Source organism: Nyctereutes procyonoides, unplaced genomic scaffold (genome assembly GCF_905146905.1).
Source record: "Nyctereutes procyonoides isolate TBG_1078 unplaced genomic scaffold, NYPRO_anot_genome, whole genome shotgun sequence".
NCBI classification, from domain to species: Eukaryota; Metazoa; Chordata; class Mammalia; order Carnivora; family Canidae; genus Nyctereutes; species Nyctereutes procyonoides.
This window is the reverse complement of record NW_026575133.1, coordinates 17,061,974-17,089,352: the sequence shown is the minus strand read 5'-3', so window position 1 is coordinate 17,089,352 and position 27,379 is coordinate 17,061,974. Positions and strand designations below refer to the sequence as shown.

The 27,379-nt window shown below is 47.3% G+C and overlaps 1 protein-coding gene across 2 annotated transcripts in view; it reads right to left on the bottom strand.

Moving 5' to 3' along the window:
- The window catches only part of CASP7 (caspase 7), a 31,446-nt gene extending 5,674 nt beyond the window's left edge, over positions 1-25,772 (bottom strand). The window contains exons 1-5 of one of the 2 annotated variants that reach the window (XM_055300124.1): positions 25,681-25,772; positions 18,437-18,546; positions 1,501-1,637; positions 914-1,042; positions 11-186 (exon numbers count right to left, since the gene is read on the bottom strand). In XM_055300124.1, the coding sequence (XP_055156099.1) occupies positions 11-186; positions 914-1,042; positions 1,501-1,637; positions 18,437-18,546 (552 nt within the window). In that variant the 5' untranslated portion in view covers positions 25,681-25,772. The remainder of the gene's footprint in view (positions 1-10; positions 187-913; positions 1,043-1,500; positions 1,638-18,436; positions 18,547-25,680) is intronic. The other variant, XM_055300125.1, reaches the window with a different exon arrangement.
- Positions 25,773-27,379: the final 1,607 nt, after the last annotated feature.

Genomic DNA, 27,379 nt, shown 5'->3' with positions numbered 1-27,379 from the left:
AAGTGATTACCTGAATGAAGAAGAGTTTGGGTTTCTCTAGAAGGGTTCTGCATCTATCCCCCCTAAAATGGGCGGTCAAGTCCTTTATTGCTGTCATGCCATCTGTTCCATAAATTAGATTTTCTTCTCCGTGGCTTAGTAAGATGCAGGCGAAGCAAGCAGAATTTCTGTGGTCCTCTTCAGAGGCTGCAAGCAAATGATTTGAGGACTGAAAAGTTAAGATAAAAGTCCTATGGGACCTCCAAAGGGTCCTCCCTCCCAGACTGGCAGTGGCCACCGACTGTCAGACACGTATGCAGGGGAAGGAGCACCTCTGTGGAGAGAAGGAAGACCAGTGGAGAGAAGTAGAATTCTCACTCAGTCTGACACCAAGTCGGTGCTGCCTCTTGAGGAGGTGTGCCCCATGTGTGGGCGGGGTTCAGGTGGCTGCTGGGAGGCAGCATCTAGGGGTGCTGATGGGCTTGGTCTGTGATGCCAGCCAAGTGACTTCACCATTTTGTGCCTTTATTCCCTTATCTATAAAATCTTTCTAAAACCTAAGGTACTTCTAAATATATGGAGATTATTTATCTGCCACCAGGGAAAAGTTGACACTTTCAGCTGTGTTCTAGACAGGAAGATACAGACTTGTTCCTTTTCTATGAATTAGCTTTCTGAAACTGAGACCGTCCTATAGATACCAAACCTATCGCTTGCTGTCATGGGCACTGATTTCATCTTTTTAGGGGAGAGATCGAAGTTTCCTGAAAAGCTCCCCTGCCTGGGCCCGAGTAACCCTAAGGATGGCAAGGGTGCCCAGGCGGAAATCGCTCCATCCCACAGAGGCACCCTCCCAAGAGGGGCATGCTACTCCGTCCTGGAGCAGGGAGGAGGTGGGAGGGTGGGAGGCGGGGAGACATACACACATACACACCTTTCTTTAGCAGATCTTGCATCTTGGCACAAGAACAGTCATTATAGATGACCACATCAAAACCCAGGTTTCTGAAGCACTTGAAAAGAGCCTCGGCATCTTTGTCCGTTCCATTTCGGACGCCCATCCCTGTGGGAAGGAAGCCCAGGATGAACCATCCCTGGTTGAGACCTGCCTGCCAGCAGCATCTGGTCGAGGCACTAAGCGTAGCCTTACTGGCTCTGGTGTAAATGCTCCCCCAAGGTCACTGTGTGCATGAGCAACTGAAATAAGAAGCAAACTCAAAGGAGAAGGTCATCCAGCCTGCCCACAGAAGGTGAGCCTCGTCACGGCAACCCTCTGCTCCTAGCAAGGCCAAACAGCTCCCCTTGATTCTTAGCCCTTTGTTCACATCCCCCATCAGCTCATGCACCAGGTGGGACCTTAGACTTGAAGCTCCTGACATCCCTCATGCCTTCTTCCCGGGCCATGAACAGCATCAGGCGGGGTGTTGCCTGCCACAGCAGGTGGGCACAGCCCTTCTCTAAGTGAAGTCTGATACAAGCTGAAGGCAACGGGAAAGGTTAGCCCTGGCCCACAACACTTACCTGTCGTTTTGTCGAAGTTCTTGTTGTTTATGATGATGCATTTGCCCACCTTCTCAAAATTCATGTTATACTGGTATGTAGGCACTTGGTCCTGGGCAGTCTTGATTGATCTCCCGGAGTCATTTTTCTTTTTCCTACTAGGAAAATATAAAGCCAGTCAGGGGCCGTGAAGGATGTCTGGACACAAACGGCCTCTGGATTCCACTGCTAGCATGGCAGGGGTGCCCAGGAAAGCTGTACCACCTGTGAAGAAAGGCCCAAGGTGGGCAGATGGCTCCATTTAATTGGTCATATTTGAAATGAACAGGATCTCCTGCCTTGTTTTACTAGATGCCAGAGAGAGTGTGATCCTGGGGCATACTGGCTGGGATGGCTACAACGTGTTTGTAACACTTGGAGCTGTTTATAGCACCTGGAGGGGTCATTCCTTGCTGGTGGGAACCTACTTTTTACCCTCATTGTTGAAAACTCACAGAATCGACCCAAACTGAATTTAAACACAGCCTGTGGCACAGCAGTTTAGGGTGCAGGGATGCACTGCTGGGCGCATGCATAGGTCGGGTGCATCCCTGCATCCTAAAGTCGAGCAAACAAAAAAGGGAAACTGATCTACACATGTGCCCAGCAGTGCTGTTCAGCAAGGGCCCCAAGCAGCAAATAATTCGAATGTCATTTACAGTGTCGTGGATAAACTGCTGAATATGCATACGATGAAATAGCATATAACAGTAAGAATGACCAAACCATGACAACACAAAGCCCCATCAATGAATCTCATGACTATCATATTGGATAAAAGAACTCATATTCAAAACACTGACACCTCATATTAGAAGTGGTTACTTTAAAAGGGGGAAGAATGGAGGAGCAATTTAAAAATGAAAGTCATCCCCTTCCAATCTCCAGATGCTGGCCATCCAGCTTACCAGAAGCCTGGCATGGAGGCTGGAACACACAACATCATTGAGCAGACACAGAAAAAAATGTCAGAATGTGAGCTGAAAGCAGCTGTGCTGGTCATCCAGGGGAATGTAAACTCCATGAGAGAAAAGATTTTTCTCTCTGTTCTGAAAAACTGCTGACTCCCCAATCCCTAGAACAATGCTTGGCACATAAGTTGCTCAATAAATATTTTTTATAAACTACAGACCAATATTCCTTATGAATAATAGATGTAAAATTAAAAAAAATTTGAGAGAGAGAGAGCGAGCATGTGAGTGGGGAGGGGCAGAGGGAGAAGGAGAGAATCTTAAGCAGGTTCCATGATCAGCGTGGAGCTGGACACATGGCTTGATCTCACCACCCTGAGATCAGGACCTGAGCCAAAATCAAGAGTTGGATGCCCAACCGACTGAGCCATCCAGCTGTTCCTGGATATAAACATTAAGAAAACATTAGCAAGCCAAATCTGGCAATCTCTGAGTAGGATTATTCACCATCACCAAGTGTGACCAATCCCAGTAATTCAAGGTTAGTTTAACATCCAAAAATCAATTAATGTAATCCATCATATTACTAGACAAAGATAAAGGACAAAAACCACCTAAACAGCTCCACCGATGCAGAAAAAACAACTGACAAAATCCAATACTCTATTATGATAAAAATGCTAAGTAAACTAGGGTTACAATGGGACTAACTCAACCTGAAAAGGGTAACTATGAAAAACTCACAGATAATATCATACTTAGTGAGGAGGCACTGAATACTTTCCCTCTAAGGTCAAAAACAAGTCAAATATGTCTACTCTTGCCACTTCTGTTAAATACCGTACAAGAGGTTCCAGTCAGGGGAATTAGAGTTAAAAAGAGATGTTCTATGAATGAATGCATCAAGTGCATTGCCTCATTTTACAGTTATGGAAACAGGTCCACAGGGGGGCAGGGGTTGTTCAAGGTCGGCCAGGTAGTGATGAGCAAAGACCACCACATTGGCCCCAGGTGATATCAGCATCTCACGTCGGTGCTCCAGAGCCCCACACCCTAGAGCATTTGTCAGAAGACTAGTCCAGCATGATGCCAAAATTTTGGTCAAACATTGGGAGGAGAAGGTGAAAATAAAAACTCAGCTTGTTACCTGACAAATGTGGGCATTTCATTCTGAGTTTCACTGAATCTCACCTGTAGTAGTTTCTTAAAATCTCTGGAAGGACATGGCCTTTGCTGTTACCCCTCCTACCTGGGTCTAGATTACAAAGTGACTCTGTGTGTCCAATCTCCAGATTGCTTATTGCTTTTTTTCAACTGCAACCCCACTCTATCCTCCACTTTTACAAGGCCAACGTTCTTCTGTAATATCACCTGATTTTTAAAAGAGAAATAGCCTCAATTTGTTCCACTTTCTCTGGACTCTTCCTCCCTACATTTTCTTTCCCCAGGAAGGCAGCACAAACAAGGACTGGACTGGGACTCAGATATCTGCCCATGAGACCCTTCACAGAGCACTGACCTCCTTGGAGGTCCTAGAAAACAGAGCCTTCTGTGACCGTCACAGAAGAATATGGCCAATGTCATGGGCAGTAATACTCTTGTGGAGTCTTTTCCCTCTCCTGGGCCTCCATAAAAGCTCAGAGGGGACAAATATTGGTAAAGTGAGCTTCTGTAGCATTCAAGGACATGCCATGTGGGGGTTGGGGGGCGACTAGGATTTACTTCTGAATTCCCTGTCAATAACCCATACTGACAGTGTCCTCTGTGCATGTGGAAAATTATCTGCACGTAGTCTTTTTTTTTTTAAGATTTTATTTATTTATTCATGAGACAGAGAGAGAGAGAGAGAGAGAGAGAGAGAGAGAGAGGCACAGACACAGGCAGAGGGAGAAGCAGGCTCCATGCAGGGAGCCTGATATGGGACTCGATCCTGGGACTCCAGGATCACACCCTAGGCTGAAGGCAGGCGCCAAACTGCTGAGCCACCCAGGGATCCCTGCACGTAGTCTTTCATATGCACACAAAATCTTGAAGCCTCTGAAGGACGTGAATGTGACTTAATTATACCCATTTTATAGGTTATAATAACAACTAACATTTGCCAGGCCCTTAAAATTCTCCCTGCATTTTCTCATTTCCTCCTGACAGGTCTTTAGCTAATGTAAGACCTCTCAAAGACCCTAATAAGACTAGTATTAAGTCTAACTGGCTGGAAGTCTTTAAGAGATAAAACTCTACTTCTGTCTTCTGCAGTGTGAATTATTCTGAAACTGTACAACAACATCCAAGTACTAAACACACTGTGATTTTTTTTAAAGCTGTCACTAGCCCATCCACAATGATGAGCAAAACAAAACCAGTGAGCATCTTTTATAAGAAAAACAGGGTTGGTTATAAGTTACATGGAAAAAAAAAAGACTCCACTTCTACCAGAATAGATTTGGAAAACACTTTTTTTTTTTTTAAAGGATTCCAAAAGGGGAATAAGATACACACACTTTAAAGAAAATACTTCCCATGTTTATAAAAAGTACCTTACAATTGAATATGAAATGTGTGATTCTTGTTCCTGGTAAGTATTTCAAAAGGGAGGGAATTCCCTTACCTAGCCTGCCCCCAATTTGAACCCTCATTTTTCAAAATGAAATAAGCGTCTGCTTCCTCTTTCCGGATTTGAGTCAGTTAATATTTATTTTTCCTTCTTTTTGCTAAACCTGGGTCTTCCCAGACCACAGATATGTCTTAGGGAGCAGTCACTTCCATCGCATCAGCTTTGTCTTCTTCCTACAGTTGGCCTTGGGACAACTCCATCTGTAGCTTAACTTTGGGGAAGCAATCCCTGTGATCAGGTTAAAGCACGTAACTGGAGGGACAAACACAAGGAAGAAATGATTAAGATGCAGAAAGCACCAGGAAAAAAAAAAAAAAAAAGAAGTGGGTTGAAGCCCACCGCCTGATAGATACATTGTGTTAGAATCAGAGTCTGAGAGATCAGAGTTGGCCACCTACTACTGTGAGGCTTCCCGGCACCCTCTCCCCCAGGGATGAGCACCTTCTCTGTTCTACTTTTCCTTCAAGACCCCAACGAGAGCAGTGCCTTTACTTCCATTTTGCCAATTCTGGCTGCAAGGCTGCTGCAGAGATATGAAGTACAGTGTCACATTTAGGAAGAGACCTGATTTCTGAAAGACAACTGTTCAAGGGTAGCTCCTGCTTGCTGCTTCTGCATGAACACAGGAGAGGGGTTTTGCATGAATATTCCTCTTGTGTGTGACACCTAATGCTATTTGGAAACACTCGTGGACTGGCGAGTTTTTTCCCCTCTTCCCCCTGCTGCTCTTACTTCCAATGGTGAACCTTAATAGCATACCTCAGTTAAAAGAGCTGGCTGGCAGACCTAAAATTTGTCCAGTTAGCCACTCCATCATGACCTGCAGGAACAGCTGCAAAGATCCACTTCAGCCACTACTTCCAGGTTGAACCATGAAGGGGAGAGTCTTTAGTCAAATTAGCACAGTACTGCAAGAAAGCAGGAGGAAGTTCTCTATGTCCTGATGTGGGAGGATTTCCAAGACGTAGGTTCATTATGAAAGAAAACAGAGGAGCAGGACAATGAGAACTGTGTATTATCCTTTGGGGGAAAATGAAGGGGGAATATTGTATCTTTATGGTTGCTTGTATTTGCATAAAGACTCTTTAAAGGTGACATAATGGATAAACCCATTAATTCCAGGGCCGGACTGCTGGTCTTTGAAACCTGATGGCACCATACAGCTGAGTGATCATGGGTAAGCTACTTAACCTCCCTATGCTTAGCTTCCTCCTCTGTAAAAAGGACAACATTACACCTTCTGCTTCACAGCTTATGAACAAGTTGATAGTCACAAAGCATTTAGAACAGTGTGTGGCCTGGAGCAAATAGTACATAAATGTTATTATTATTACTAATGGTATTTGTTGTCTACCATAAAGAGTGGTCCCCTGTGTAATAGGGGGCTGGGGCCAGGGTGGCAGGATGGAGGAAGAATTCGACTGTATCTCTTTTTTAGTACATGTGAATAAGTTAACTAATCAAAGGATTAAAATAAAAATTATATAGTAGTTAAACATCACCTGCTGCAAATGGATTTAATTATCTGGCCTATTTTGGAGATTACTGAATTCCTACTTTTTTGTGCCACTTGTTGAAAGGGCTCCTGAGAGACCCCCTGATTCTGTTTTTCACTGTGATTTCACATGTGATTGGATTCCCTAGCCTTTTGGTCTGCTGCTTCCTCTCCACCTCAGTAACAACGGCAGTCATAAATATGGTCATAATAAGTACCATTTCAGAATCCTCACTACCATGTACACGTGACCTCATATGGTCTTTATAACTCTGTAAGGCACTGGCCCCATCTCACAGGAAAAGAGGACATTAGCTTGTCCAAGAACACAAAGCCAGATAGGGGTGAGAGCCCAGACTCACTCACAGGTCCAAAACCAAGTCCCCTATTCTAGTAGTTGTCACCTCTGTTAAAATCCAGATTCCTGGGCCTCACCGTAGACTTAAGAGAATCAGAGCCAGGCCTGGGTGTTTTCCTGGAGATGCTCACATCCTCTGATGTCAAAGGGCCTCAGCACTAGCCTGTCTTCCCACCTCTTGGGTCCTCTTTTTTTTTTTTTTTTTTAAGGTTTTATTTATTTATTTGAGAGAGAGAGAGAGTATGAGCCAGGGGCTAGGGGGGCAGAGGAAGAGGGAGGTACAGACTCCCTGCTGAGCTGGGAGCCTGACGTGGGACTTGATACTAGGACCCTGAGATCACGACCCGAGCTGAAGGCAGACACTTACCAACTAAGCCTCCCATGAACCCTTGTGTGGACCCTCTAGACTCTAACCTTCCCCTGCTGACCCCTGCACAAGACAGAGAGCTAGCTCGCCCTCTCCTGTCAAAGGCCACTTTCAATGTGGGTGCTGCCTTTGGTACCTTTGGTTCATGGCCAGGAGGTGGAACCAGATACATGGTGGAAGGTGGAAGGTGCCCCTGGGCAGCAGCGAGACTGGATGTGGGGTCATGGGTGTGATTTACAACTGTCCATGAAGCCTGCAACGTCTCCTGGGGGGGCAGTCACACAGAGCTTGAAGCTGAAGTTACTTTGAGAGCACAACCAAAATGCTTCCAGGAAATGCCACCCCCACTTCTCCTTTGTTTGCACAGTGTTTGGAGAGTCCCCTGCACTGCCCTGGTGGCGCAGTAACTCAGAGTCAGGGAGGGAAGCTTTGCAATCCTAGTGCCAGCAGCTTATAAAGAGTTACTGTCTGTTTGGAAATCAATTGCCAGGGCCAAGCAGATCATCAGATAAACAACTGCCCTCGGACAGGAATGAGGGCCTCAAGGGCTCCAAAGAGATTGTGCTAATTAATTAGCCACTGCAGGAAGATGGCAACAGTCCACAGCACAGCAGGTTTGCCCAGCGGTGGGGAAGGAGAAGGGTACTAAGAAGCTTTCAAAGATCCAGATCAGAAATTTCTTCAGCTGATGATCCTTCCCCACCCCCCGAGATAAGATCTAAAAGTAGTCATTCTTATAGTCCTAAGTTCATATGACTTTTCTGCAGAAGATCCTGGAACATGTATGCGCTGCTATGGCACAGACCCCAAAAAGGAGGGCATGAGCTTCTTCCTGGACTGGGTCAATGGAGACCAGCCTTTTTCCTGAATCTGACCAAGAGGGCAAAAGGTGGAAGAGCCACTTCCCATTTCCCTACGTCACCAGCAACAAGTATCAATAATATTTGTGTAATGTTTTATGCTTTACAAAGCCTGTTAATAATCACTATCCCATTTATTCTGCAAAGTACAGATGAGGGGTACAGAAAGACATTGCAAATACAAGCTGGCCATGGTATTTTTTAAGTCAGATTCTATTATTTCCCATTTCTACCTGCTTGCCTGCCCCCCCACCCCCACCCCTTCTCCTCTGCCTTTGCTAATTCTCTGCTGATAAATCCAGCTTTTATCTTGACCTTTTTCACCTTATGAAGACTTTGGCCAAGATTACTATGCCAAAGAAGAAGAAGAAGAAACATGTGTTTTGAAACGTGCTATTAAGGATAAGGATCATGGTAAGCCAGAACAGTGAATTAAAAGTTCTAAATCCTCTTAAAAGCTCCTGTGTTTCATAACTGGCTACAGATTAAAAAAAAAATCTGGCCATAAAATCGCTGTTCTTTGGGCCAGACAAGCAAGAGTGCAATAACCATGAAAGCCTAGCAGAACAATTTAGCAAGTGTTCGCAAGTGTGAGCTAAAATGCAATGGGTGGTTAATTTACTACAATGCTTCCTAACCATCTTTCTTGTTTCTAGGTGTTGCGTTTCATCACCAGTAGGAGCAAGTGCCATTATCTTCTCTTCCCAGGCATATTCAGATAAGCTCAAATCTCTGCTAGGAACACAGATAATGACAGCATTGATTATTAGGAAGAAACTAGATGATCCTAACTTCTTAGGTTAGAGACCCATTTTTTTTTTTTTTGAAACCTCAGATTCCACGGAGTGAGGCCAACTCAGTCATTTCAACAAAGTCAAGAGGCAAAAAAATTACAACCAAGCTCTGATGGTTATTTGTACAAAAAGACATCCTTGGAGAGCCTACAGCAACTCATACCAGGAAACATCACAGGATAAAAATACTCTGCCTACTTTATGAAGAAGTAAAAAACCTCAGAGAGTGCACAATGAATTTTTACAATCCATTCTGGGTGTGAGTATAATTTTCCCCATCACCGGAGTGGATAAATACAGGTTTCATCCTCTTACAGGATCCCCTAGGCTGCCGGAAATGTGAATTATACCTTTCTATATTCGGAAGGGAATAGAAACATGCAAACCTGCTACTGTTTATTTTCTAAAACGTCTCCATGAATAGGATCCCCAGAAGCTCTATCTGTTTGCAGACATTCATCAGCAGGAAAGTAAACACACCACCAGGCACACATTTCCCCAGGGCTGTTTCATTCGGAACTAGAGCTCTGGTTTTCGTAGCTGCTTTGTCTAAATATTTTTGGGATGATTCATTCATGGTTTCAACATTTTAACAGCGGGTATCCCCGACAGTCCGGACATACCAAGTCACAGAGTGAGGCAGAGAGGAAAGGAAAGAGTGAAGGTGGTACCTCGTGTCTCCATCCGCAAGCACCCCCCTGTGCATCAGAACTAGGCTTCGCCCAGCAACTATGGGCAGCGAGTTTCCTTCTTCTCTGTAATAATAAAAACTCAACATGCTCGGGGCTCAGCAGGGGACAGCAGACTGGCACAGCCCGCCCAGCCCTGAAGGCCCGTGACTGAATCAGCAGTGAACTGCATGCTAGAGTTTTCCATAGGACCATTCACACTGAGGCTGGGAAAGTCACACTGGCCTCCCCTTCTCTGCTGACCGGCAGAAATGCCCAGGCTCCACACTGCCGCATCCTCCCCACCCCGGGACAGCTCCCTAGGGACAAAGTGACTTTCTAGGAGCATAGAATCCAAAGTGGGTGGGGGGAACCCCAGATGTCCACAAAGATGCGGCCAGAAGCATCATTTTAAGAGTGATAACATGGAAACAGGGAATGGCTAAGCAAGAGACTGAGTATCAGAAGAACAAAATCCCACACAGCTATTTAAAGTGATGAGCATGCAGATGTGGGTGACCCACCAAAGTGCCAGTCTACAAAAGGTGGCAAAACAGCACACGCGGAAGTTGCAAAAGTGGAAAATTATATGTAAGTAAACGAACAAAAATAGGAGATGACTTCGTGGAGGATCACTGTTCAAATTCTTTGGGCTATTTTTCTCCTTATAAAGGTGCTCAAGGTACTAACACAAATGAAAGAAAAGGTGGACCAAATGGCCTTAGTTTTCAAATAAGGCATATAAACTTTTTTAATGGTCTGGAGTAAAGTGAATGGTCTCGAAGTTACTGTACCTCCACATGCAAAGAGGAAAATGTGGACACATAAAAATGAAACAATTATTAAGCAATGTTTCAACATTGCTTTTCTCAACTTCCTGGTTCAAGGTCTTGGGCAGTAGAAGGGTGTGAAACTGAGAGAGTGGAGCTGCAGCACCTGCTACTCTAGGCAAACCCAACCAATTGCTGTCCTCAGGTATAGAGAAACTTGGCTCTGTACATTCTTTTCTGAAATTCAAATTTGCAAACATACACCTACTTTGAGAAACAGAGTTGCTTAAAATATGCTAGGGAGAAAAAGAGTCTTTCCCCCCAAACTTATCTACATACACGTTTCCCTCCTCCCCCTTTGAAAAATGAAATAGAGAGACCTCTGACAATAAAAATTGATAAAAGGGGCACCTGGGTGGCTCAGTCAGTTAAGCGACTGACTCTTGATTTTGGCTCAGGTCATGATCTCAGGGTCATAGGACCAAACTCCTAATGGGGCTCCGTACTGGGCTTGTAGCCTGCTGAAGACTCTCCCTCTCTCTCTCTCTCCGCCCCTCCACCCCCTGCTTGTGTTTGCCTTCTCTCTCTCTCTCTCTCTAAAAGAAAGAAGGAAGAAAGAAAAATAAATAAAGAAAAATATTTTGATAAAAGACTAAAAAAAAAAAAATCAGCCAGGGGTAAATCAAGAACAGAATTCCCTTTCAATAGCCTAAAACTGATGTCTGTATTATGGCTGCAAGCTCCAGAACTTAGAACGGCTAACACGACGGCCCGCGTTCTTACACAGTCACTGCATTTATCTTTTCCACTTTCAGAGGAAAGGCAGAGCAATTCTCCACAACAGGTGCATGCTAGACAACACCCAGAGCCCCAGCAAGCTCGGAGTTTGAACATGCAGGGCCACACTGTACATCTCTTACTTGTGACCACATGTGTCCTGGAGAAGCAACAGGCCTTCTAAACTAAGAAGTTTTAGTTTCTTTTTTTTTTTTTAAGATTTATTTATTTATTTATTTATTTATTTATTTATTTATTTATTTATTTATGATAGACATAGAGAGAGAGAGAGAGGCAGAGACACAGGAGGGAGAAGCAGGCTCCATGCTGGGAGCCTGACGCGAGACTCGATCCCGGGACTCCAGGACCACGCCCTGGGCCAAAGGCAGGCGCTAAACCGCTGAGCCACCCAGGGATCCCCAGGAGCCTTAGTTTCAAAGTACTTTTCTTCTTCTTTCTTTCTTTCTTTCTTTCTTTCTTTCTTTCTTTCTTTCTTTCTTTCTTTCTTTCTTTCTTTCTTTCTTTCTTCTTCTTCTTCTTTTTAAGATTTTACTTATTTATCTTAGGTGGGGAGGGGCAAAGGAAGAGGGAGAGAGAATCTCGAGCAGACTCCCTGATGAGCAAAGACCCTGATGTGGGAGCTCGGTCTCATGACCCTGAAGATCATGACTTGAGTGGAAACCAAGAGTCTGACACATAATCAACGGAGCCCCCCCAGTACCTCTCAGAGTAACTTCTCTATGACTAGACTTACTTCCAGAAGAGTGTTTTAACATTTTTATTACTATGAAAACCCGGTCATTTACTTTCCTTCTTCATTTTTTTCTTTTAACCGTACAGCTCATTTTTCCCCTTCTGGGAGAGCCATAACCTAACATGACTGGAGATATTCTTACATGTGTGGAGCTTCAAAGTTTCTAGATCCTGTGTCCATGCTTTAGAGGTGTGGCTCCCTGCTCCTGTAATGGGTACTTGGCTTTCTTTACCAGAAAGCCCATCGCTAGCCCTGTTGGAAAGCTGTCCATCCCTCAGCTGAAGTGAAGCAGAAAGGGAGCACTTTCAATGAAGAATTAAATTTGCTGACCCAGTTGGGTAGGAGAAAAAAACCGCTCTGCTGGTAGATTACTGTGGTTGAAAGGCTCTATGCCACTGCAGTCATGACTGGCACTTGATTTACGGGGTGGAGCACTGGACCCAAGTTAGACCTGGGTCTTGGTCTTCGTCTTGCTGGGTGACTATGGGTAAAGCACTTAACCTCTCTGGTCTTAACTTTCCTTGACCGTTGGAGGTGGGGACTGGACAAAGCACGTTTTCAGGAGTCTTCCAGTTTTAACATTACAATGGTATGATTTCTTCCCCATCAGGAATGACATACGGTTTCTTCATCAGGCAATTCAGCAAGCGGATGGTTACTTTATTCAATTCTCACAAACAATCCCATGGAAGGTATTCACGTCCCTATTATGCAAATGAGAAAACAGGCTCCACAAAGTCAAAGGACCTGCTAGCCCCTCAACTGGTGACTGGGAGGCCAGGACCAGAAGCTGGGATGTCAGCCTCCATATCACCCCTGCTCCCTGCTGTCGTTTTAGGTGGTGTCATCACTGCTGCAAATACAGCAGTCAACCTTTAGTACCGTTTATGTACAAATTCGGGAGCCAGGCATCCAGTGCTCTGCAGTCTGAATTTGAAGACTTCCTTTATGGAAAAGTCAACTCCCTGGGTATATTTTAACATTCCACTTCTTTTGGGGTACCCAGCCAGACCTAGCCCCTTTTAACCAGAGTGTGATCAAATGGCTTTTGCTTCATTTGGAACATAGTCTTTGGAATGAGCTCAAGGTCTGCGATCTTTGTTCTTTTCTCTAATTCCAAAGCATTGCTTCTTCTGAAACACCCTCTCCTCCACAGGAGAAGACAAGCCACCTGGATCTTTCTTATAATTCTACAAAGAACACATAGTCTTACAGGGATCTGTTTACATACAGCCCTTAGCTGGTGGAGAAACCCGAGTAGCAATGGAGGAGAAAGAGTTAGAAGCCAGTGGCCTTCCCTAAATACACTTGAGGAACACAAAGGGAGGAACACAAGGATGACACGAAGCAGAAAGCCCAGGAGAGCTGAACAAGTGTCTCAAAACGTGGGAGTTTATCAAGATTTGAAAATGAGGATTTCCCCCAGCCCCCTTCCCTTGGGAAATGGAAGGATAAACACACCCCTCTGCAGGGACACAGAAGGCTGTGGGGAAATCTGAGTGGGTAAAATCTGTTTGCTACTTTGTCTTCTATTTCCAATGAATACTGACCTTGCGCAGAATCGAGAAAGGCAGAATCACAGCTCCACTGTGCCCCAGAGAGGACATGCGGGAGGCTGCTGGGGACATGCAGTCTTGCACCTGCCATGGCTCCCGGTGGCGTCACCAGGTCCCAACTCACCCTGTCCATGGGCCTCCACCCACATCCCAAGAACCTGTCCTTTGAGGCACAGTCTGATCATCACTTTCATTGTGGCCTGGCCCTGGCAGGCAGGTTCTTCCTATCCCCTACTAACTCCATTTCCAATGCATCAGGTTCTCCCTCCTTCCGCCCTCCCTCCCTGTCCCTACCCCCCCCCCCCCACGCTTCCCAGTACACTGCAGTTTTCAGCCGTTTCTGTAGCTGCGCTTAGACACTCAGTAAGAACCTGAGTTTACACCAGGGCAGGGACCACACCACTACCCTGGAGGGCAGGTACCCTGTGCCAGGAGCTAGGGTTACCTTGAAGCCCTCTTCGAATGCACAGATGATTCTAGGCCTCGTTCCATAAACTGTGGTTCATAATGAATGGACACACTGATTTCTTCTAAGTCTTTTCTGTTTACAAGTCCAAACACTTTTATTCATTTTAAATTAGTATCTTGAATATTTTTCCTTTGTGGTTTCCTGTGTTTTCCAAATGTTCTTCAATGATGAGGAAATTAGAAAATACTTTAATAAAATTAGTGGGGTTTTTTGTTGTTTTGTTTTTTTAAAAAAGTAAGTTAAAGAACAGCCAGCCGTGTTTACTCGGGGCCCAACAGAATGGAAATAAAACGATGCTGTGGTGCCATCTAGTGACACTGAGGTGACAAAGCCAAAATAAGTCTGAAAGCTTAAAACTACCAGGGTCCAGGGAGTCCTCCCAAGGCTCTGGGGAGAGAAGGAGACTTCTTTCTCATTTCCCAGAATCCCTGAGGTCCTCAGGGGAAGGCGAGTGTCCTCAATTACAAATGGGCAGGAGGTGCCAACTGTCCCCCCAGCTTGCCTTACCTGACAGTAATTCTGACACTTTGGAGAAGGGAGCTGGAGATGGGACGGGCTGGGTAGGGTCCCTGCCATCAGGGGCGGAGAGTACTGGAAGTAGCTCCTGACTCACCTACACACCTGACAGGTGGGATACTTCTTGTCCTGCACTCTGCTGAGGGGACCACAGGAGGGGGTGCCATATTCAGGCCACCGCAGTGAGTTAAATTCAGTGGAAGAAACAATCCCCGTTAGAATCTCAAGACACAGAGCTGGAGGTGTAGGGAGTCGACAGGCCAGGTGTGACCGTGGACACCTGCTCTTTGTGGCAAGTCCCGTTGTTCAGAGTTGCACTTAGAGTCTTGGCCCATCACAGGCCAAGTCCCTGGCACCACCCAAAACTGTCATGTGCTCTTGTGCAGCAGAGCGAAGGCAGCAGGAATGTTCAGGGAAATTATGAAAGGTGGCAAACGCTGGTGCCATTCTGACACTATGACAATAGAAATAGGGATTTCTTCACTTCTTTCTCTAATCAGAGGGCTCAGGGGTCAGCAGATGACTTCCACTCTTCCTTGGGGATCAGGTGCCACTTTCCTCGTCATCTCTCCCCTCTTCGGCCATTCCTTCCTTTTGGTCACAAAGTCCCATTCCTTTTACCTCTGGGACCTGCGGCATCTCTGGGGGTCCGGCCGCTCCTCTCCACCTGATGCATCTGGCCCCCAAGAGCTGCAACAGCTCCCTGCCCTCTTCAGGGCCTGCCCCGCACTGCAGCTATGGCAATCCTGAATGATTCTTTTTCTTTCTTTTCTTTTCTTCTTTCCTTCCTTCCTTCCTTCCTTCCTTCCTTCCTTCCTTCCTTCCTTCCTTCCTTCTTCCTTCCTTCCTCTCTTTTCTTTCTTTCTTTCTTTCTTTCTTTCTTTCTTTCTTTCTTTCTTTCTTTCATTCTTTTTTTGGTAGGTAGATATGGTTGATTAAGTCGCTCTACTTTTTTTTAAAAATTTATTTGAGAAAGAGAGTGAGCACAGAGGGAGAATGAGAGGGAGAAGCAGACTCTGTTGAGCAGGGAGCCCGGCATGGGGCTTGTTCCCAGGACCCTGAGTTCATGAGCTGAGCTGAAGGCAGATGTTGAACCAATGAAACAACCCAGGCACCCCTACTTTTCTCTTTAAGATTTATTTAAGAGAAAGAGAGTGTGTGTAAGTGTGCAGGGGTAGGGTAGGGACAGAAGGAAAGGCAGAGAGACAACCTCCAAAAGACTGTGCTGAAAGAGGAGCCCAGTGTGGGGTTTGATCTCATGATCCTGAGATCATGACCTGAGCAGAAACCAAGAGCCAGTCATTTAACTCAGAGCCACCAAATGCCCCTAAGTCACTCTACTTCTAAAATTCTTTCATGACTTCCTTGCTCTTAGGATTGATTCCAAATCCTTAATGTGACTTACAGGCAAGTCCTTCTAAATCTGACCCCTGCCTATTTTTCCTGTCTCCTCTTCTGCCAGCCATCCACATCCCACATTCCTGCCAGCACGCACCACCACCCTGATCTCAGGCACCCACCCGCCCCCTCCCCAACTTCTTCCCTCTATCAAGTCTCAGCATACATCACATCTCCCAGGGGACATTCCTTCACCCAAGACCAGGGTGGGTCCCTTTTTCAATTTTACTCCCCAAGTGCCCTGCTCTGTCCTGCCTCCATACCAGCAGCATACCTCAGTTACCTGTTGCATAGCCGCCTTCCCTGCAGGAATGTGACTGTCTGGGGCTGGGGCCACGTGGATCTTGTTGACCTTGTTTCTAGCTGCAGCCCTAGGCCAAACACAGAGCCTGGCACATTAAGGCAGCAGCTGAGAGTCCTAGCTGAGAGCTCGGTATGAGAGACAGGTGAATGCAGGTTCAAATTTGGTATAGGGGACTTCTATCTGTTGCTCCATAGATACTTAATGAGTGACTGAAATAATGAATTAGTGACCCAAAATGGCATTTGACATAGTTAATTTTACTTATTTATATATTTAAAGATTTTATGAGAGATATAGAGACTGAGAGCATGAGCAGTGGAAGGGGCAGAGGGAGGAGAAGCAGGTGCTCCACTGAGCAGGGAGCTGGAAGCAGGCTCAATTCCAGGACCCCGGAATCATGACCTGAGCCAAAGGTAGACACTTAACCGACTGACCCACCCAGGCACCCCTTACATGGTAATTTTAAAGCCAGATGAAAGAACCTTCCATCTTACTTAAGTAAAAAAGAAAGGAAAAACCTAAATTTTAAGGGTATATCACAAATCCAAGTAGAAGTTTATGTGAATCAACTGCCTCCTTGGTAGGTGGTCTGTGCATCATGTAATATAGGGTTCAAGTCCGATGCCTAGTGAAGGTACAGGAAACAAGCAACCAACAATCTACAGCCTGGAAGAATAAGATACTAAATTGCCATTTACTATAGCTCAGTGTTGTTTAATAATTCAACAGTCACTTCTTACAATCCATATAACTAAAACAGCTTCCAAATCCTTGACATGACTTGCAGACAAGCCCTTCTAAATCTGGCCCCTGCCCATTTAATTTAATTCAAATATTTAATTGGATAATGGAATATAATTCAAGGATTTTGCAAGAATAATTACTGTTTATCTTGATAACATGTAGCTTAAGGTCAACATCAGCCATGCTATAAAAACTGATAAAGTGAACTAGAATACAGAAGACTATCCGGGCTTATTGACCTTCCCAAAGGACCTAGGGGGGGGAAAAAAAAAAAAAAAAAAACCTGTATCACAGACCATATCTATTTTTGCAAAATGATGCATCTGTAAGGCAGATGTATACAAACAAGGCACTCGAAGACCTTCCAAGGGGTACAGACACCAGCAGCTTTAAGGAAATGATTGATCAGATCCTCAACCTCTATATGTATTTTTCCTAAAATTGGACTGCTTAAGATATTGCCTCCCCTTTCTCGGTTTCCTGTTTCCTACTATATGAAAGAAGCACAGACTCTCATCCACCCTAATTCTTAGATGATATCAAAACCTCCACATTGTCTAACAGACAATTCAGTATCTGTGGGTCTCCTTGAATGAGGCAGTGCAATGGTTTTTCTATGTATACAACAATCTAATAAGGGTGAAGGACGGCATTAGAAATGGGGCTGTTTGGAGCCACACTGGGCTGTTCCAAATTCATGTATATGTTTAAGAAATATACTAATAAAAATATATATAGTAGAATGAAATGGGAGTGATGTGGCTTTTATATAAGGATTTTGCCCTTTTTACCTCCTTATTATTTCTTAACACTATCATCTTTGAGCTAGAGTTCTGTGACAGCAAAGCAAATAAACACTGACTCAGGGAGGGAAACACAGCACTAGGTTTTCTTTACACCCTTTCCTTCCTCCCTCCTTCCCTCTTTCTCCAACCTACATCTATCCATCCATCCATCCATCCATCCAACCTTCCTTTCTTGCATCCATCCAATCTTCCTTTCTTGTATCCATCCATCCAATCTTCTTTTTTTCCAATCATCCATTCAACCTTCCTTCCTATTATTATTAAATGCAAAATTTAGAATTTTAGAAGCGAACTCAAGAAAAGATAAGGCGAGACTCAGTAGACAGGATATTTCCTTCAATGGAGTGCTACCCTAAAACCTCTGTCCCATGTCCCTGGGTTCTACCTTTCAGCCAAAACCTGGTCCCATCTGGCAGCAGCAGCCCATGCTCAGCCCCATAGGAGGATGGCTGCAAATTATCTCTGCCCAGGACAGCTCCTTCCTCCTGGGCAGCTGCCATCCAGATGCAAAGCCACCGGGCAGGGCACCCCCATAGTTTCGTTTCCCCTGCACCTGGGCTTGCCCTACGAGACAGGGAGCACACATGGGAACCCTCCTGTTGTCACATACAGCTGACAGGACTCTGTGCAAATCTTCTACGCTCAGCACAGGTGTCCTGCCCAGAATGTCCCCCTCCCCACACACGTGCAGAATGTCAGAGGCATAGTGGGCTGAGGAAGCCCAGGGCCCCTCTTTCATCCTGCAAAGAAGGAAACTTACCTGAAGAGTGATGGGACAAAGGAGGACCGGTCTGGCCTCGCATCAACTGCATCTGGGCTTTCTGAGTCCCCAGCTGCCTGCTCCATACCACAGTCTTGATCATCTGCCATCTGGAAAGAGAAAAACAAACCAGAACATTGGTATCTAGTGGCATTGCTGGCCTCAGGATATTTTTAAGCAGCACTTCCTAGGTGTTAACAGTTTTTAATTAAGCCTGGAGGTGAGCAATCTTGCATACACAGGCTCCAGGGCTATTGTATCAACAATTCATTCAAATGCTTGAGCACCAACTTTATTTCAGGCACTGTTCCAGAGATGGATGAGACAGCAGCAAAGGAAACAAAATCTGTGCCCTTAGGGAGCTTCTCATCCGACATCCAAGATTTTGTTAAAAGTTCCCTGTGTATAAGAAGTTGTGGATTTTTTTGTTTCTTGGGTGATCTATAAAGAACTTCTTAAAATCAACACCCAAGAAACAAAAAACCCAATCATGAAATCGGCAGCAGACATGAACAGAAATTTCTCCAAAGAAGACATAGACATGGCCAACAAGCACATGAGAAAATGCACCGCATCACTTGCCATCCGGGAAATACAAATCAAAACCACAATGAGCTATCACCTCACACGGGTGAGAATTGCGAAAATTAACAAGACAGGAAACAACAAATGTTGAAGAGGATGTGGGGAAAGGGGAACCCTCTTGCACCGTTGATGGGAATGTGAACTGGTGCAGCCACTCTAGAAAACAGTGTGGAGCTTCCTCAAGAATTTAAAAATAGACCTGCCCTACGACCCAGCAATTGCACTACTGGGGATTTACGCCAAAGATACAGATGCAGTGAAACAGCAGGACACCTGCACCCCAATGTTCATAGCAGCAAGGTCCACAATAGCCAAACTGTGGAAGGAGCCATGATGTCCTTCAACAGGTGAATGGATAAAGAAGATGTGGTCTATGTATACAATGGAATATTACTCAGCCATCAGAAGAGATGAATACCCATCATTTGCTTTGACGTGGATGGAACTGGAGAGTATTATGCTGAGTGAAGTAAGTCAATTGGAGAAGGACAATCATCATATGGTTTCACTCATACGTGGGATATAAGAAATAGTGAAAGGGATTATAAGGGGAAAGAGAGGGAACTGAGTGGGAAAAATTAGAGAGGAAGACAAACCATGATAGATTCCTAACTCTGGGAAACAAATAAAGGGTTGTGGAAGGGGAGGTGCGTGAGGGGATGGGGTAACTGGGTGATGGGCATTGAGGAAGGCACTTGATGGGATGAGCAGTGGGTGTTATACTGTATGTTGGCAAATTGAATTTAAATTAAAAAAATGTTTAAAAAAAAACAAGAAGCTGTGGAAAGTCCGTCAAGGTCTGTAGCAACAAGAAACTCCCCCAATATTTCTGACAGGCTATAAAGTGCTCAGCCTTTTCCTGGCATCACTCAAACCCAATTAAAAAACAGTAGGAATCTGAGATGTAAGCTCTCTGTATTAGATTCTTTTATTACATGTTTCTACCAAAATAGATTTCCAGCAAGTTATTTTCCTACTCAAGAATCTTCAAGAGATCCCTACTGTCTAAAAAGTTCAACTCTGGGGCACCTGGGTGGCTCAGTGGTTGAGCATCTGTCTTTGGCTCAGGTTGTGATCCTGGGGTCCTGGGATCGAGTCCTATATCAGGCTTCTCACAGGGAGCCTGCTTCTCACTTTGCCTACGTCTCTGCCTCTCTCTGTGTCTGTGTCTCTCATGAATAAATAAATAAAATCCTCAAAAAACAAAAAAACCCCACAAAGTTCAAATCTAAACTGATCTCCCTAGATTTTAAGACCCTTCATCATGGGATCCCTGGGTGGCTCAGTGGTTTAGTGCCTGCCTTAGGCCCAGGGCGTGATCCTGGAGTCCTGGGATCGAGTCCCGCATCAGGCTCCCTGCATGGAGCCTGTGTCTCCCTCTGCCTGTGTCTCTGCCTCTCTCTCTCTCTGTCTCTCTCTCTCTGTCTCTCATGAATAAATAAATAAAATCTTTAAAAAAAAAAAAGACCCTTCATCATCTAGTACTGGATCTGCAAACTATGCCCACCACTTGTTTTTACAAATAAAGTTTTACTGAAAAACAAAGATACCCATTCGTTTATATATTGCCTATGGCTGCCTTCCTTTCACAACCAGAATTGAGCAATTGTGATCGAGATCATGTGGCCTAAGAAGCCTAGAATATTTACTACCTGGCCCTTTACAAAAAAAGTAGGGTCTCCTACTAATCTACTACTTTCTCTGCTTCAAAGAGTTAAAAATAACAATAAGAATAGAAACTGACTGGAGTCCCTGGATGGCTCAGTTGGTTGAGCTTCTGCTTTCCAGCTCAAGTAATGATCTCAGGGTGCTGGGATTGAGCCCCACGTCAGACTCCCTGCTCTGTGTGGAGTCTGCTTCTCCCTCTCCCTCTGCCCCTCCCCCCTGCTCGTTTGTTTTCTCTCTCTCTCTCAAATAAACAAAATCTTAAAAAAAGAATAAAAACTGACTCATTATTTATGTGTTTTATAAGCATTATCTTATTTAATATTCTCAATAATGCTGTTAGACCACCCCTGTGATCACTGCTTTTTGACACATGAGGTAGGTGAGGCAAGAAAAAGTTACATAGCTTGTCCCAGGCTACATGAATAATTAATAGTAAGACTTTGATTTGAAGCCAGCCATATCCACCCCAGAGGACCTCCCCCCCTTTATTATCATACCATGCACCCTCTCAGTGTCCTGAAGCATATTATGTTCATTTCAGGTTCTATCAGGGCTCATAGTTCTTTCTGGAAGTCACCACCTGTACATTCACTGGACATGACATCTTTGCCCAGCTCACTAATAATCAGTCTTCAGAATTCAGCTTAAATGTCACCTCCATAGGGAGGTCCACCTTAATTACACCGATCTCATCAGCTCCCCCCACCCCCTTTCTCCCTGTCTTCTATTTTCACTCTGCTTAATGTTCAGCTCAAACACAACAATTCTAATCTCATCAGGGCAGAGGCACCCAACACACAAAAGGTGCTTACTGAATAAATATTAATTGAACGGAAAGCTGGAAGAAACCAATGTCCCAAGGAGAAACAGCCAAAAGGGAGGTAACAGGTTGGGAGCAGAGCCTGTGCTAAAGTCCTTTTTCCTAAATCACATCCTGTTTCCTTCCTGATGAAGGGCTCAACTTTTAGTAATGGAGGAAAGCCCCACCAGGGCCCAATTTCTTCTGTTTTGATCTCTGAGAGATTGTAGACTGGGCCACAGTTGGCAAATGCAGGTCTGCATTCCCGTTAGGCTCACCCTGGGATGTTTTCACTGTCGGAGAACAAGAAGGCATCCACTTGACAGAACACATTGTGCCCCAGAGCACAAGTAAGGATTTCTGGAGGTGGGAAGGAGAAGGAATCCAGCTTGAGAGGAGGCGCCCAAGATGGCAACATGTCCACCTTGTGGAATTCTGAGTGGCATTATCATGTCACCTTGCAGCTTACCTTAGTGGGGTGAAGACAATGGGGTGGGGAGGAGAGGTCCCACAGCAGCTCTCTACAATGACTGAGAGGAGCCATGTGGCCAACTTGTTTTTCAACACCTCATGAGCCCCCCGACCATTGCCACCAATGAGTGTCTGGTTGGTGGCAGTTAGATTTTTCAGATTAGAGTGCAATGTTTCTTGAAAACAGAGATAGCCCCGTCCCTAAATCAGATACACATAAATTCAGGCATGCAGAAACTCTTGATAGTTTTCATTTCATCTGCTTTTTGCAGATTTAGTTACTTTTCTTTTTTAAAATATTTTATTTATTTATTCATGACAGACACACAGAGAGAGAGAGAGGCAGAGACTCAGGCAGAGGGAGAAGCAGGCTCCATGCAGGGAGCCTGATGTGGAACTCGATCCCAGGTCTCCAGGATCACACCCTGAGCTGAAGGCGCTGCTAAACCGCTGGGCCACCGGGGCTGCCCCGACTTAGTTACTTTTCATGGGCATTGTTGTTAGCAAAGCACAGAAACATTTTCAAAAATAACAAGTTAAAGTCATACAAGATTCATCAGAAAAAGACACTACCTCTGACATGTGGTCTTTAAGCCTTGAGCCTTTTGCGGATGCTAGTCTTCAAGGCGGAGTCTGGGATGGATGACAAAACAATGTGACCAACTTTTAAAAAAGGACAATCCTAAGCAAACAGCTCCTAAGAAAGCCAGATGTTTGTTCTGATGCTGCGGGGAATGCTGAGAAGAGTTTTGGCAACTCCCCTTCATTCACTCATTGAATATTTACTGGGGGGATAACACAGCAGGTTGTGTGCTAGGAGCAGAGGATGAAGCTGGGACCACATTGACCTGGTGCTGCCTTGACAGGGAGCAGGTTCTGATAAAAGGATGGCACAAATGTCGAGCTACCCTGTGGTGAGTGCCACAGGGACCAACCATCCGAAGCCATACCAGGGGACCCTCCTCAGCCTCAGAGGAATTAGGGAGGGCTCTCAGGGAAGGAGATATTTGACCTGAGGTCTGAGAAGGGGAAACCCGAGAGGGCGGGGATGGGGTGCTGCAGGCAGAGGGGAACTGTACACACGCTCCATCAAAGCAGGGGTGCAGCTTAAACTCCTTGTCCTTCCAAGCCACATGGAGGGGACTTTGGACTTGGCTACCAAGACATAAAATTCAGTCTCACTTCTATGGTTCAGTGTGGGAGGCTTTCCATGAGTTTTTCCCCCAAACACTAGGCAAGAAGGGTCTTCCGTCTGAAACCTCTTTCTGGGTTGATGCTGAGCACTGTGTAGGGGGACAGCAAACATTCAGTGACTTTCTTACTCCCATGAGGCCAGGCTTGATTTCTGGGGAAAATCAAGTTCACCCAGAACAAGGGTGCTGACCCAGCAGGGTGCCTGATGTTGGCCACATCATTTCAGCCAAGCCAAGATGTGGTGTTGACCCTGTATTTCCACTCATACTCAGAGCCCACCAGGAGAATCTATCTATCTCAGCTCTGCTGTGCCTGGATGGGGCAGGCCTAGTGTTGTTTTCCAGTGTTCATCCTCTTTTAGGGCTCAGGCCATAAAGAACAGTCAGCACACAAATGCTCCCGCTCATCCAACAGCGCATCTGTCTTCAATTACACTTGTCGATCTTCTCTCTAAATGAATCCGTACGTGATGCACATAAAGCACTGGCACTGCCAGGAGCTCCACATAAGCACTCCCAGTTAGCTCTTGTCATCCTTATTGTCGTTAGTATCCAGTAAGATTCGAACTCTTAGCCGACAGAGAGCATATCTCAACTAGAGTGTATCTTAATTACCCTTTTTTGTTTCAGTCATAGAAAAGTTCTGGACAGAACATAGTGGACACTCAATAAATCTTTCTTTTGGGCAGCCCCAGTGGCTCAGCGGTTTAGCGCCGCCTGCAGCCCAGGGTGTGATCCTGGAGACCCGGGATCGAGTCCCACGTCGGGCTCCCTGCATGAAGCCTGCTTCTCCCTCTGCCTGTGTCTCTGCCTCTCTCTCTCTCTGTCTCTCTCATGAATAAATAAAATTTTAAAAAAATATAAATAGATCTTTCTTTTTTTTTTCTTTTAAGAGAAGGATGGGGGGAATTGGCAAAGGGAGAACAGAGAGACAGATCTTAAGCAGGCTCCATGCCCAGCGCCGTGCCTGATGCAGCAGCTGGATCCTGAGATCATGACCTGAGCTGAAATCAAGAGTTGAATGCTTAACTGAGTCACCCAGCTGCTCCGATAAATATTTTTTATAAATGTTTTAATTAAAATGTACTTAAAATGTTTAAATCATTCAGTGTCTGAATAAATTGTTGACACAGGACAGAGAACACAACCAAGTTGAGAGCCCAGTCATGGGAATAGCAGATCAGGGATTAAACTGGCTCCTCCATCTACTAGCCATGGGACCTTGAACAAAGGGCTCAATTTCTTTGAGCCTCAGCTTCCTCATCTGTGAATTGGGAAGATAATGATGCCGAAGTCACAGGCCGTGAGATGAATGGAAAAACGCATGTAAAGTACTATGTACAGTATAGCACATTCTAGATGTTCAATAAACATTCCTTATTATCGCCACTGTCAGCAGAACTCAAGACCAAGAAAACATTCAACTGCCAACCTTCACGGATATTTTAAGGAGCTCTTACAGAGAATGAAAAAATATTTCTCTAGTGATTGTTTCTAAACATGTTTTAATAGGCGACTGGTACATATCTGGTAGGAAATCACTTCTGGCTATATCCTGAACTTTTTTTCCATGAGTGGGAGGACTCATTGCATCTACTTCCTCTGAGAAGTGGCATAACACAACTTGCCCCCCACTCTTGCCCCAGTGAAGACAATCTCCCTAAAAGGCTCAAAGAGAAGCAGCCCTGAGGACCTTTCACCTTTGGCACTTGGAGAAGGCTCCCCTGGTACTTGGGTACCCCTGTCACCAGAGGCTCGCAGCACTGCTAGGAGGCTGGAGCCCCTGCCCATTGCAGAAGAAACCTGGGTTTCTTCAGAGAGTTTAAGTAACCTGCCCAAGGCCACACAACTAACAGGAAGCAGAGGTGGATTATGAACCCAGGTGAGGGCTGTTCATAGGGGCTGAAGGTCAGCAGCCCCTGAAGGAGGAAATAGCCTGTAAGTAAATAAAGGACAGGGCCACACAGTCCATCAGAGCAAGAGTTCAAGGGAAGAGCCTGTGCATGGCCCACACAGAGTACCCCACAAGTAATTTTACTGCTCCATTACGATAAACTTGAACACAACGGTGAAAGGTTGCAAGGTCCACTGTGGTCCTGTTTTTTTCACCTCCTCAAGAGATCTTCAAGGGCCCTGCACCAGCGGCCCCAGGCAGGAAGTCAGCAGCTCCTGCACACTGAGCCCTGACCCAGGCCCCCCTGCTATATGCACCGGTCACCTCCTTCCATCCTCCCGGCGCCCCTCAGGCCGCGATCAGCACCGTTCCCATTTAACAGACAGGCACAGCGAGGCCCGCGGTGACTTAGAGGGTGGTCCGACAGCGGAGCGCTCGCTGTCAGCCTGGCGAGACCGCCACCCCCTCCCTCCCGGCTCCCTCCACGCCCCCTTTCCCAAAAGCCGAGCTGCAGGGCTGTCCCGGCGGGCGGCCAGCAGGGAACCGAGGGCCGGCTGGGCTGGGCTGGGCGGAGCGAGCTGGGCCGGGCCCTCTCCCCGGACTCGGCGCGCGCGGGCGGGGGCCGCGAGGTTACCGTGTCCGCAGCGGCGGGGCGGCGGGGCTGGCGTCCGTCTCGGTCCCTCCGCGGCCGGGGTCTGGGGCCGCCCGCAAGAAAGCGAAAGTAAAAGCCGGGGCGGCCGAGGGCGGAGTCGCGCGGGCCAGTCCCCGGGGCGGGGCGGGGTCGGGGTCTGGGGCGGGGGGCGGGGCTGTAGGCGGGGCCGGGGCCTGGGGGCGGAGTCGCGCGGGCCAGTACCCCGGGCGGGTCGGGGTCTGGGGCGGAGCCGGGGGCGGGGCCTGGGGCGGCGGGGGCGGGGCTGTAGGCGGGGCCGGGGCCTGGGGGCGGAGTCGCGCGGGCCAGTCCCCCGTGGGGGGCAGGGCCTGGGGCGGGGCCGGGCCAGGGCGGGGCCGGGCCAGGGCGGGGCCGGGCCAGTCCTCCGCGCGGAGCCGGGGCCGGGGGCCGAGGGCGGGGTCGCGCGGGCCAGTCCCCCGTGAGGGGCGGGGTCGGAGGCGGGGCCGGGGCGGGGCCGGAGGCGGGGGCGGGGCCGGGGCCCCTCCTCCCGCTCCCGCGGCCGCGCTCTCCCGGAGGTGTCTCGCGCGCCCCGCGCCCTGCAGAACGCGGCGGGCCGCGCGCGTGGCCGGGGACGGGGCAGGCGCCCCGGCGAAGTTGGCCGCGCACCCGGACGGCGCCTCGGAGAGTTCGCCGACAGCTCTGCGGTCCCGCCGCGGCGCCCGCAGCCCGGGAGAGCACCTGCTGAGCCCGCGGCGGCGCCCGAAGCGACCCGGGGGCGCGCTCTGCACCCCGCGGACTTGGCGGCGCTCGAGGACCGGGCGCCCGCCGGGCTCCCCGCCTTCTCCCCGCCCGCTGCGGCCCCCCGTCCGCACCCCCACTCGGGCCCCCGCACCGGCAGCGGGGACCCCGTTCCCACAGCCAGAGGGCGTTTCCCCCGCCGGGCCCCCGACCCTGGGAAGGGGGTGCTCGGCGCCCGCAGCCGCTGGAGTCACGGTCTCCGGGGCCGGCCTGGAGGCGCCGGTGGGCGTGCGGTGTCCACTCGCGGGGGCGCCTCGGCTCGCGCGGGGGCGGCAGGACTCGAACTCCGCTCCCCGGGGGCGAGCTCCCGCCTCGCGGCGCGGCCAACTTGTCTGGAGGTCCCTGCAGGGTAGTGAGCGCCCCCACGTGTCGGCCGCTGGGCAGGGGCCCCTGGTCCCGCCCGGCTGCTGCTCCCACACCCCCGCACTCCGCCTTTCTTCACCCTTGGGCCGCAGCCGGCGCCTGCAAGCCTTTCTCTCCAAGAGGCCTCAGGGACAGCAACTAATTAACTAATGACGTGTTGAGGCTCTGAGAAGAAAGGACACTTTTTTTTTTTTAAGATTTTGTTTATTTATTCATGAGAGACATAGAGAGAGAGGCAGAGACACAGGCAGAGGGAGAAGCAGGCTCCATGCACTGGGAGCCCGACGTGGGACTCGATCCCGGGACTCCAGGATCGCGCCCTGGGCCAAAGGCAGGTGCTGAACCACTGAGCCACCCAGGGATCCCCAAAATGACACTTTTATTTATACCGGAAATAATTGCGTTTAAAGAACTTCCTGGGCCTTGAATGAATGGAAACCTTCATGGCGTGAGATCGGGCAAGAACCACATCTTGTCTTTCTGTTTGCTTGCTTTACCCTGGGCCTCAGACTTCAGTATTGTCTCTAGGATCTCGCCCAGGTGAGGACACTTTCTTGGCTTA